Source organism: Gallinula chloropus, assembly GCF_964237585.1.
Source record: "Gallinula chloropus genome assembly, chromosome: 2".
Classification (NCBI taxonomy): Eukaryota; Metazoa; Chordata; class Aves; order Gruiformes; family Rallidae; genus Gallinula; species Gallinula chloropus.
Window position 1 is genome coordinate 94,825,500 of NC_140086.1, and position 12,109 is coordinate 94,837,608.

At 43.7% G+C, this 12,109-nt stretch overlaps 1 protein-coding gene across 3 annotated transcripts in view; it reads right to left on the reverse strand.

The window, feature by feature from the left end:
- Nucleotides 1–12,109, reverse strand: part of GFOD1 (Gfo/Idh/MocA-like oxidoreductase domain containing 1) — a gene marked incomplete at both ends in the record, with an annotated part of 67,118 nt that overhangs the window by 21,608 nt on the left and 33,401 nt on the right. Inside the window, one exon of one of the 3 annotated variants that reach the window (XM_084260294.1) lies at nt 9,823–9,838. The exons of the other annotated variants lie outside the window; for them this stretch is intronic. Coding sequence (XP_084116420.1) covers nt 9,823–9,838 — 16 coding nt within the window. The remainder of the gene's footprint in view (nt 1–9,822; nt 9,839–12,109) is intronic. 3 annotated transcript variants of the gene reach the window in all.

Here is a 12,109-nt window from a genome sequence, read left to right on the forward strand (position 1 = left end):
AGCCAGTCAAGATGGGCTAACGCCTTCCCTCACTGCTTCAGTGTGTACAAATGTATGTGGGTGTAAAAAGGGAACAAAGCTTTTCCCCCATGTCAGTGAGCTGAGCACAGAAGACAGGAGCTGTGTCTGCCACTTCGATGCCTCTGAAAGGGCCAGAGAAGCGCATGGGCACAGAGTCCCGAAGGAACAACTAAGTGTGGCCTTGCCCACCACAAGAAGGTGCTTCAAACACTGGTTTGTCTTGGAAGGAGGATCTTATCCACTCTTCTACCAGGTACAGTGTGGCAGGCAGGACTAGAGAGGAGATCGTCCTCTGTATGCAGAATCGGTGAGGCTGCACCTTGAGTACTGCGTTCAGCTTTGGGTCCCTTACTACAAGGACAGTGAGGTGCTGGAGTGTGTCCAAAGAAGGGCACAGCTGGTAAAGGGTCTAGAGCACAAGTCTTACAAGGAGCATCTCAGGGTACTGGGGTTGTTTAGCCTCAAGAACAGGATGCCAAGGGGAGACCTTATTATTCCCTACAAGTACCAGATAGGAGGTTGTAGCCAGGTGGACATAGGTCTTTTCTCCCAAGTAACAAGGGATAAGAAAAAAGAAAACAGCCTCAAGTTGTGCCAGGGAGATTTAGGTGGGATATTTGGAAAAATTTCTTCACTGAAAGAGTGTTCAGGCACTAGAGGAGGTTGCCCAGAGAGTTGGTGGAGTCACCATCCCTGAAGGTAGTATGCAACACTTCACAACACGGCTTAGTAGACAGCACGGTGTTGGACTTGATCTTAGAGATATTTTCCAACATTAAAGATTCTATAATTCTATCAACATGCACAAGCTTGTTGATACAAGCATACAATTGAATACCACTAATAAGATAATGCTGGGCTTCTAGGTACACTTTAACTACGTGAAACTCATAATACATTATTACACTGGGCCATTTTTCACATTGGAGCATTAGGGTCAGTGAAGCTTGCCAGCTCCACTACTGAAGCTGTATTCCACCTCTGCAGTTGCAACTGGAGACAGGACATAGCATCCTGAACCTACACGTGTCTATAACTGCAATGCTTCATCCTAGAAACGGTTTCACAGCTCATATGGAAGTGAACTTTACAATATCTAGTGTAAGTTTTTTGAGGTTTTTGTTTGCTTGTTTTGTTGGGGCAGCATGGGTGTCAACTTTTTGTTGTTTGGTTTTCAGGTGGTTTCTTAACTTATTGATCCTATTGGGAACATTGAGGATAAAATAGTTGGCATTGAGTTATACATCAGATTTTTTAATACAGTTTTATTCATTCAAATTCTTAAGGTTTAGCCACTGAAGATATGAATCAGAGACTAAAGAAACAACAGAATAGCGCAGAAGAGGCACTGAAGTTCTTATTTCTTAACCGCTTGCAAGCAACCTGCAAGCTAGTTTAAGCATGAGAAAGCTTCAGAGGTTCAATTCTCCACATTTTCTCTAAGACAGAATTAGATGGGACCAGCCACAGAATCTTTTTTAGGCTTATTTCATTAGGAAATAAAGCTCATGGGATCACACTTCATGTACATTTAACCAAATGACAAACATGTTTGTTTAACTCCCGATGACTTTTAACACATTCAGTAATTCCACATAGAAAAAGTGAATAGTAAGTTTTTCACACAAACATTTGAATCCAGCTCAAGGATGTATCAAAACTACCCATGACTTAAACAAGCTATGACTGTTCAGTAATGCATACCTTTACCTTCTGTAGGTACAGTGCATTACAAACACAATGTGCCATGATGATGAAGTGGACATCTCAGCACACAGGGGGGAGGGGGCAGGGAAAATGTGCTGCTGTTACTTGCATCTACAAAATGCAGTTCTGGTCAGGAAGGGATTTAGATCCAGCTTGCAGAGAAGCTGGTCTGCAGACAAGGTGCCAAGCAGAGAAGAGACAGGCTATGTAAGCAAGAAACTGAAGACTATGCTAAACACACAGCCTTTCCTCAACCCATCTTAAGTAATACAAGAAAGGGCTTCACAGCATCCCAGCCAGAAAAGCTTGCTAGAGGAATTCAGCAAGCAGCATCTAACAGTGGGGAGCTGGACTATCATCTGGATACGATACCCAAACACTGCTTACAGAAGGGGTGAAAACCCAAGCCTGGTAAGATGAAAAGAAATAATTGGCAACCTCTGTATTCTGGCAAAGGAAGCCACACCATCAGCCAATAAGAGACACTGACCCTTGAGTTAAAGAGGAAAAAGTGTCACTAAATATTTAAAGAAGGACTTCCAAAAAAAGAGTCCTAGTTATACAAAGCAAAATCAATGACATTTAATAGCAATTTCTTTCAGCTTGACCTAAATCCTCCTCCAGAAACACTTGTCTCCTTATGTATCGCTGCATTAGGAATACAATAAAAACTAAAACAAAACATTACAATCAGAAGCCAAATTCTAGGGCAAATTTATGCAGTTACAGGGTCACAGCAGGTCACCGAGGGCTTAAATCTATGGCCAAATGCCAAAATGTGAGATCCTGTGAGCTCCAAGTCCAGCGAAATCAGAAAAATGAGAGGAAGTCCCAGGGCTCAGAGTTCAGATTCACAAGCTCTCTGCCCCAGATAAAGACCCAATGCTGTTGTAAAAAATTATAGCGAAACAGATAAAGTTGTGGAACAAGCATATACCGTCCGCGTTCAGATCAGGTCATAATCTACAATTTAAATGAATAAAGGAGTTTAAGGTTTCCCTTAATAATGTACATTAGTGTGTGGCTATGAACGAGAAACAAAAGGGAACAAGTTAAAAAACATAGGGCTTTCTCCAGCACACACCAGACTGCCTATTTACCCTGCATGCCAGGGGGGTTATTTTGCAAGAGGGAGCTCTCAAGAGGAAAGTGAAGTGCAAAACATCTAACAGTAAAGACACCTGGAGAAGGTTTCATATGCACTACAGGCTGCTTCAAAACAACCCCAGCTGTGTGAGTTCCCTAACATCTGTCAGCCACCTTTAAGGCAGCTCTTGTGGCACAAGCATAACATGCACCTACAAGGGAAAATGTTCTTCCCTTCTCATCACATAGAGCATGGTGGGTGACATGCCACCAGGCATGTACTTGGGAGTAAATGAGGAGTGTCTCATCTCCCACTGACAGTGAGGAAGGCAGTACCGCTGAGGGGATCAAGGACTGCACAATGTGCAGACTGCCTGGTGGGAAGTGACATGGTTGTACTCACTAAAAGCCAGAGTAGCAGATTTCTGTGGAAAACCACTTGAAATCTTTAACTTCATTCCCCAGTTTCCTCAATAAGTGCAGACACAAAGGAGTGGAAAATTTTTTCCCAGCAGTTCCTATTCCCCATGAGCCACGCCCTACTGGGGCTAGAGCTCTGCAAATGCACAAGTCCTTTGGTGGCTTTTACAACCAACCAGAAAATTTTTAACAAATATTTTTTGTGAAGAAAGTAGAACAGGATAGGGCAAGCAAAAAAAAAAAAAAAAAAAAATCATCATTCCACACCAGGACCTGTGCTAAAAGAAATAGACTGGTCTTCTCCAGACTGGTGAAGTTGTTTTCAAACTGTGACTCAGAGATGGGAGCAAATACAGCATCTGGCTCTGGTGGGTCAGTCTCTGCTAAACCAAAATGAATCTGTTCTAGAAGGAAAAAATCAACTAATTGTGACTTAGCAGGTCTTATCTGGCATGCCAGGCATCATGCACTGCAACTTCCTTGAAGCTTTTCCAGGTTGTCAAGTGGCATGAAGCACGTAGCCAAACCTGTCAGGCAGTGCTGCATTGTCTTCATACTCCTTTTGGCAGCAGGCACTGAGCTGTAACACCCAGTGACAGGTCTTCATCACTGCACCACTGGGCTGAACGAGACCAAGTGCAAACCGAGCGCCTCACGACTCCCACCACTGTGCAGGACACACCAAGAGCTCAGGGTATCACATCTCAACTCACCCCTCTGCTCAACTGGTCATCTCTGGACAAGCAGCCTCCCGAGGGCTGGACCCAATGAACTTGACCACACTTCCTGAAGACAGAAAGACTTCAGTGTCTTTTCCATAAAACCCAGGCAGCAAGGGTGTGAAATCCTCTCACAAGAAGGATTATTACAAAAAACCCTAAAAGGGTTGGAAGCATGTGGCAATTTTGCCTAACAATCTATTCTACTAATATACAATGACTGCTCTAACCATAAAGGCAACTGCTATCGTCCTTCTGCCTGAAAAGCCACCCAAAGGCAAAAAAAAAGGCAGCCAGATGTCCTGGGCAAGGGAACTCAACAACGTGCACTGAGTTCCTCAGAGCCTTCCATGTGACCATAGAGAAAAATGGAAATCAAAGGAAGTGGTAGCTAGAGCCTGTCTGCACCTAAATCATCCAGAGTTGAGACCAACAGAGGAGGGAAAGAACTACAAAATAAAAAAGAGGGAATTCATTTACTCCCAAAATTTGGGTGGAGGTGAAGGATTTGTGATCAGATGGTGCATGCACAGGAATGTGTGCATCTATGAAAGACTTCAACTGTAGGGGAGCAGAAAGTGGAGCCAAGATGTCCACAAAAACTGCTTATGCTTCTGGCTTTATAAATTTTATAAAACTAGCTGCTTGGGATAAAAGTTCTTTTTTCTTTTTCTTCATTTCCTACTCAAAAGAAGCCACTGTCACTTCATTTGGGTTACCTCTGCCTACACAGGGGCAGGTTTCCCTTCTGTGTGAATTAGTTACTTATAAAATCTCTGGGCACTTTCATCATTACCAACCACAACATCCTGCCAAACAGCAGATAACCATTAATGATTTGTACAGCCTGTGAAGAGAGGCATAGAGAGACTACAAGCCTTAGATTCATTTCTGTTCCTTTCTGCCACCACAAAGTTAAGCATCTAAGATGGTCAAAACTAATAATCTGGGATTTCTCTGGACTCAACAGGAATACACGCTGCCAGAAGGCTACTTACTTTAGGTACACATTTTAGGATGGTGCCCATCTTTGCACCATCTCCTAAGAGCCTTGTAGTGAGATTATCAATCCAAGCTCAGGTCTAAAAAGAGAACGTCAAAATGCTAATCCATGTGAAACAGTCAATTCCCATATCTTTGCCAATGTTTTGAGTTAACCAAGCCAAGCTGGAAAACACATCCCAGCAGGCACAGAAAGATGCTCACCATAAGTGGAGGCCCTGAAAAAGGCATCTGGTCTGAGCTACCGCATGACTCGCCTCTCTGGCTGGGAGACAGTTCAAGAAGAAATCTGAAGGGTGGATCAGGCAGAGAGCGCAACGAGGATTTCATTAACTGGGGAGATGATGTACTAGCAGAGAAAGCTGAAGGCAACGACAGCACTGCAGTCAGGCTTTGCTGTTCTCTGTGACATCCCCACATCTGACTTATTATCAATGGGCAGCTGCTGCTGAAACTGATGTAATGCTGAAACGACAACTCTATTAAAGGGGCAGATGGTCCTAAGAGCAAATGTTTCACCAAGGACTAGGTAGATATCATCAAACTCATTTCTCAACAACTCAGAAATGACAGCTGATGTCCCATGAGATGACATTTCAGAGCGTCACTGTACCATGTTGCCAGGGGCCAGGAATATTCTTGAGTATGACCTGACTTAAAAATACAACGAAGCTGGTCCAAGCACGAGTCTGTCAGTATGGTGAGAATCCTTGGTAGCAGCTTCTATGACGGCCATGGTTAAAATGTGCCTTTTTGGGAAGGCAGCCAAACTGCTCATACATGAAGTGCAGCTGCACAGTAAAGCCACTGCAGCTTTTTGGATGGATTACCATTCATAATGAAGGGGGGAAAGGCAGAAAAATGAATGAAAGGGGTGACAAAGTAGGCCCTATTTAGCCTAGAAAATGCACTGCTCTTTAAAACACTGGAAATCAGATTCGTAAAGCAAAGTTCACTGGACAAAACCTTGACTGTAAATTCTGTTACCTTGACCCAGAATTTCTAAGTTAAAACTAAGTATTGATGCACGCTGTCACTCTTCCCTACACACAAAGGATTGAGAATGCTGACAAGTAATGCAATGCCTCTCACACGCAATGCTTCTTTCAGTTTTCTCTTTGCCAATTAGTAAATCAAACTTGATGCACTTAATTATTTATAGCTTCCAATAAAAAGCACAGATATCCTTGGAGCTTAGGTCAATAGGCTAAAACTTCACAGCTGATCTCTGGCAAGAACAGGGGCCTCTAACACTTTCAAGTAGCCACCTACAAAACCCGTGACACAACTAGCCAAGTTCAAAGCATGCAGATGCCATTCAGAGGATGCAGTGATTAAAAACAAAAAAAGAGAAATCACACTAAGCTGATCACACAGCAGAAGCATGGGATATTCCTTCACTATTCCAGCAGGCAACACCAAAAGAGCAGATTTTACTACCACGCAAAGTCACCCATTCAGGGTTAACCCTCCATCTGCAGGGAGCTGCAACACAAGAAAGCCTGGCAAAAATAAGTCTCACTACAAAAAGGATCACCACATTTAAAAATCCTTACCCATATGGTCAAGTTTAGGGGCCTTCAAACCCATTTCAAATCTTAAACTGCATAAAACATTATCTCAGTCTAGCTATCAATTTTGCACACAAAGGGGGAAATTCCTGCCATCCTTCCACACAATTAAGCCGACCTTCACACTGCTTTTTTAAGGCAGTGACATTTACATCATCACAATATAAAAAGGCTTAAAAAAAAAAAAAAAAAAGCCCTTACCTATATATATGCACACACCCAAGCACTGAGGGTTCAGAGGCAGCAATGCTGCTTATTACTACGAGCAGTCCCTGCAAACTCACGTGACTGTTCTTGGCACAGCTACAGCTGGAAACACTTGCAGGGCTGGGACCATGTGTTAAACCATTTTGTTCACAAAGCGTGAGGTAGCGCTCTGTTATTTTGACCCACCCTACCCCTCTTTCTGCCATGTGCCATTCACGTTCACAGTATGAAATATCAAATCTATTACAAACTGCTGCTGCTGTTTGACTTTTTTTACAAAAAGATTTCCATCTCTGCGCCCACCGAAGATTCAAACTGGCAGCTGTGACGGCTCTTCTGCGCGGTAAATTCTGTAGGGCTTTGGTTACATCTTCAAGTCCAAGCTCATGAAGCCTACAGGCCTCCCAATTACCGGGGGTATTTCTGGTTTCTGCATTTAAAAAAGGATGAAGTGGAAACAAAGAGGTAGGTGGACAAGCAACTGCAATGATTAAGGGGACAGAGGAGCTGTTTACCAAGGCAGACTGTAAAAGCTGGGGGTCTTCAGCTTAAAAAGGAAAAGTCTGAAGGTTTACCAAATCATGAAGACAGTGGATAAGGTACTCACAGAACTGTATTTCACTAAATTCAGTATTATTAGATGTGGGAGGCATTAATTGAAACTAGCAGGAAATAATGTAAAATTTATAAAAGGAGATACATCTCTATTGAGACTGCAGTGAATTTCTCAAATTTGTTGCTACAGTGATGACCTGCAACATCTGTCACAGGCAGACAGTACTAGCAGGTTCAAAGAGGGATTAGACAAATCCAAGGACAACAGGCCCATAAACAAACAGTATAAAGATCAGGCAAGGATGCTCTTCCTAACATCCCCAATACAGGAGCAGTGGATACAGGAGAGCACAAGGGAGCAGACTACAAACAGGGGCTGGGCTCCCATGCTCTCCTCGATCAGCACACACTTGGGGCACCATAGGAGAAGACTCCAGATACGAACCTTGGTGTGACCCAGTATGCTGTTTATCCTTTTATGCCTGGTTTCTAGGTGACTGCTAGTTTGGGGCATTTAATCTCCACAGTGTCCATTACCACGCTTGCAGCTGTGGCTGCTCTAAAAGTTTCTAGTAATGGGCAGTAAAAAAAAAAACAAAAAAAACAAAAAACAAAAAGCAGCAGCTAATATTCTTGAAGTCTATTGAACAGGAAGGCTGCAAGGTTTTCTTCCTTTGCCTTGTTCCAGGGGAACGAAGTCCCCAGCAGATAAGCACTCTTTTATACAACCACGTATTTGTAGCTATTTCATCACTGGTAAACTCCCTCAAGTAAGCCCCCCACTCCCTCAACAGGCTGATACTCTTCCCTTTTGAAACTTGCTTTTATCTTAAGATGGGCAGCTCACTGGCTTCTCTACCAAGGCTTGCTTTCATTATTCAGCACAGAGGCCAGCTTATAACAGAATAACCTGATGAAAAGTTCAGCACTACCCTTGAGCGGTCCTCATGACAGCTCATCTTCATGGGAACACGTGCTCTGTGGCGCGGCAACCGGCATCAGAATGACACTGGAAACATTAATTACAAACATCCCTGCCAGGCCTAGAGCTCACAGGCTCTTAGCAGTAGAAGTAGGACATCAGGAAGGGACTTCAACAGACGTCAGAGGATGTGGAGGAGTAGTTACCTTTCCAACTCCATCACGGTTGTTTTTCTATTGCAGTAATTACCTAGCATGCAAAGCCTGTGCACGTGCGTGGTATGAACCTAACATAAGAGACCTCATTCATGTTTAGGGGCCTTCTAGCGAAGACTGACATCAATGACAGGAAGAATTTGGTTTGGATCTCCTCATTCCTGTTTTAGCTCTCTTTTGTACCAAAAGATTTGGTGCAGGCAATGTTAGGGGCACCTAAATAGGTCACTGGGAGTCTAATTGACTTGAAAAGTCAGAGTCAAGTGAATTTCAGCTTGAATATTGGGGGGGGGGGGGGGGGAGGCGGCAGAAATCACCTTTGAGTCTTACTTCTTGTTTTCTACGTACTAAATAGATCTTAATACTTCAGCTCCATGTGTCATTTGGTCATATGAACACTCATGTGAAGCTGATTTTTTATGCTGATGAACTTCACTGGCAAATGTGGTAAGATCCCAAGCCTCAAAGGAGGAGCCTGACTTCTGAGTCACTATACTGAGAACAATATGACCTACAAAACTTGAAAACTCTGATTCATGCTAGTTTGGGGCATCTTAAACCTCTATGGATTACTGGCTTGTACTTGTATTCATGTGTTACAGTAAGAATGAGTAAAGAAATACCTTATTGTTTTGGGGAATCGAGGAAGTTGTTTAAAATGGAACCAGCAACCTCACACTGCTGCATGGGAACATTCCCAAAAATAGGACAGGGTCCTACCCTGAAATTAGGAAAATTTGTAGCTTGCTACGTGGCTAAAACACCCTTCAGTGAGCTCAAGTCCACCTGTAAAACTAATAGAATATATTTTTTTAATAAATAAACTGATGTTTCAACAAGTTTGGCACTTGCAGTAGCCAATACAAAGTCAAATACCTTTCATTTATTGTCTCCTTGGTCACATCACTGCACCTTCCTTGGTATCACACTGGCAAAGATGACAAGAATGAGGACACTCCCTCCAACAGCAAATTAAAATACGTAACATCTTTTGTGATTAGCCGCTTTGACTTGCAAAGCTCCTTGGACCTCAGGGAAATATCAATGACTACCTTGGGATCACCCTGATTTACTCTGAAGAGTCAAGGCCTACTGTAGCTCCAGACCATCAGCAAGAAAATTAGCCAGCTATTACAAAAGAATAAAGTGAAATAAGGGCCTTGGGCATATGTTTTCATTTAAAAGCTTTTTACTTTGCTCTAGGTGGAAAAACACCAGGATTTCCAAACTATAACTGCAGGAGATCTCTTTGCAACACACACAGTTGTTCTTAAGTTAGTTTTATCCTGCCTAGTAAGCAAGGCAGAGCAGTGAAGAGACTTTCCACTGCCTGCCTAATTACTACTGCCACAGCCTGCCTCTGCTACCACCACACCTGCACCTTTCTGGGCGAACACCATCCTCTTGGTGCATCTACACAGCACATGGAAGTGTTACTGGACTTCACACTGCCACTTCCACACAGGCTTTGAATTCGCCCCCTGAAGAAGTCATAGGAGGCTTTATCACTGGTAGCAGAAGGGTTCAAGCCCACCAGGTGCTACGCTGGGGTGAACGGAGCCCATGCTACTATGTCTTCATTGATGCTACTACCTGCACCAAGCACAGGTACACCCACCAGTCACACAGCATCAGCATACCCTGCTCAAGAAGCCAGCATTGTGTGTGCTGGGGCTTGCCTACAAAATCCTGCCCTGACTGGCAGCTTCCCACACCAGGGGGCTGTCCTTCCAAGGCAGGACTCCAAGACCAAGCTTTTAGTCATTCCATCATACGGAAACCTGCTACTTCAGCCTCAAGAAGTGGTGACCCACTGCTGTCATCAACAGCAGAAACCTTCTGTGCTGTACTTGGGGGAAAAGAGCAACAAACAAAAAAACCCAACCAAATTTCCCCCTCCCCTCTTTTTGTTCCTCCCATTTTCTGTGTCTGTGTCTAAAGCCACCTCGTGCATTATCTGTTTGCCTGCCAAAGGCTTGTGTGGGGTTTTCACCTCGCACCGTGGGCAAGAAAGCCATCTGAAGAATAGAAATGTGACAGATGAGATTGTGACAGTCCGAGGCAGGAGCTGCTTTCTTGCTCCATGTTTACACGGTACACCGAGCTCACAGTGGGCTCCCATGTGCTAACACAGAAAAAGTATAATAGTGGGTAACCCAAAAACACCAGCAAAGGGCACATCTTTTAAACTTGCTTTTTCCAACTTGACTCACTTCCAAGGAGACCATGCCCCTTCAGTAACACAAAGAGATCTGTCTCCTTCCCTTCAGCACACTGCCAGGGTGTAAAGAGCCATCGCCCCTCAACACCAGGCAAAGGTTGCCACCAACCACTCTTCCTATCTCACAGCTCCTCAAGTCACTCCTTTCTGTTCCCAGAATATATCTTCCAGACAGAATCAGAAGTGATTTACATCTCAGCAGGGAGCCCGCGTCCTTCCAGGCACTACTGGCTCGGTTCCTTTTGTTTAAACAAAAGATTTTCCCCAAAAGCTGCATGGAGAAAGGGTCTCTTCAGCTGTTTTGTTCGGTGCTTTGCTCGCAGGAGTATCTCCCTGGAAGCGTGCAGGGCTCCTGCTGAGCCTGCTCTCGCTGGAAATGCAGACAGAAGAGAGCTCCTGATGATGTAGCACGTATTGTCTGCATGGATATGAGGTGATTAGTAATTTAGTTGTGCTTTGCTTCGCAGACTCTTCCAAATGCACTGCCCCAAAAATGTTCCAATGATACAAGTATGCCACAAGAATGGCTGGAGAAAATTTCCTGCTCTTTCAGCACCAAGATATGTGTTACTGTGCTAAAATTCAACTGCTTTTGCTTAACTTACAATTTCCTCCTGCCTTCCCTTTGTGACCAATAAGGCCATAAGCTCCCAGAGAAAGGAACATATATATATATATTTACAAACTTCAAATAAAATTGTTTTGGCCTTGAAAGGAGACTACAGATGCTAAAGGAAAATAGATAACAAAACTTTAGATCACTGACCTTCTGAATCTGGTCCATGGCAAATCTCCCAGCTCCTTACAGCCAAGGGAGACAAGAGAATGAATGCTACTCAAGGCTAAAACACTACAAGAGATACCATAATCCAGGACTGACCACTGTGATTTTACAGCCTGCCAGTCCCTGCATCCTAAAAAAAACAAACCTTCCAAAGAATAAACAAGCACCAGAGGAAACAGGACTAACTATGATAAGTCCTAAGTATTCGTGTTCCCTGAGCTCACATCAGATGCTGTCTCCTTTGACAAGTGACATCTTGGTAACAGAGAAGGTACCCACCGGAGGGAATGCCACACACTAAGACATGAAAGTTTTAAGTGTAGCCTGGTTCAGCTTAACAAGACAGAAGAAAGGAGTGCAGATCTCCCCCAAAACCCTCCGGACACGGCTCAGACAACAAGCATAAAGCAGCCAGGGGGTTACAGCATTACCTGAGTTGGTGGCAAGGAAACAGTAACGATTTCTTCCCCTCAAGACTGCTGAACACACCAATGCTGAATTTAGGCTAACATTAATTTCCCTAATTAGATCCTACAGCAGAGCATTTCTTGGCAATTCATAATAAGCTTTTGTTGTTTCTTTCCCAGTCTCTCTGCATCTGAAGTTCTAAGAAGCTGAGGCATTGAGGAGATCTTTTCGGGCAGTGCAGACAGGTTACTGCTAGGGATGGGGTCACCTG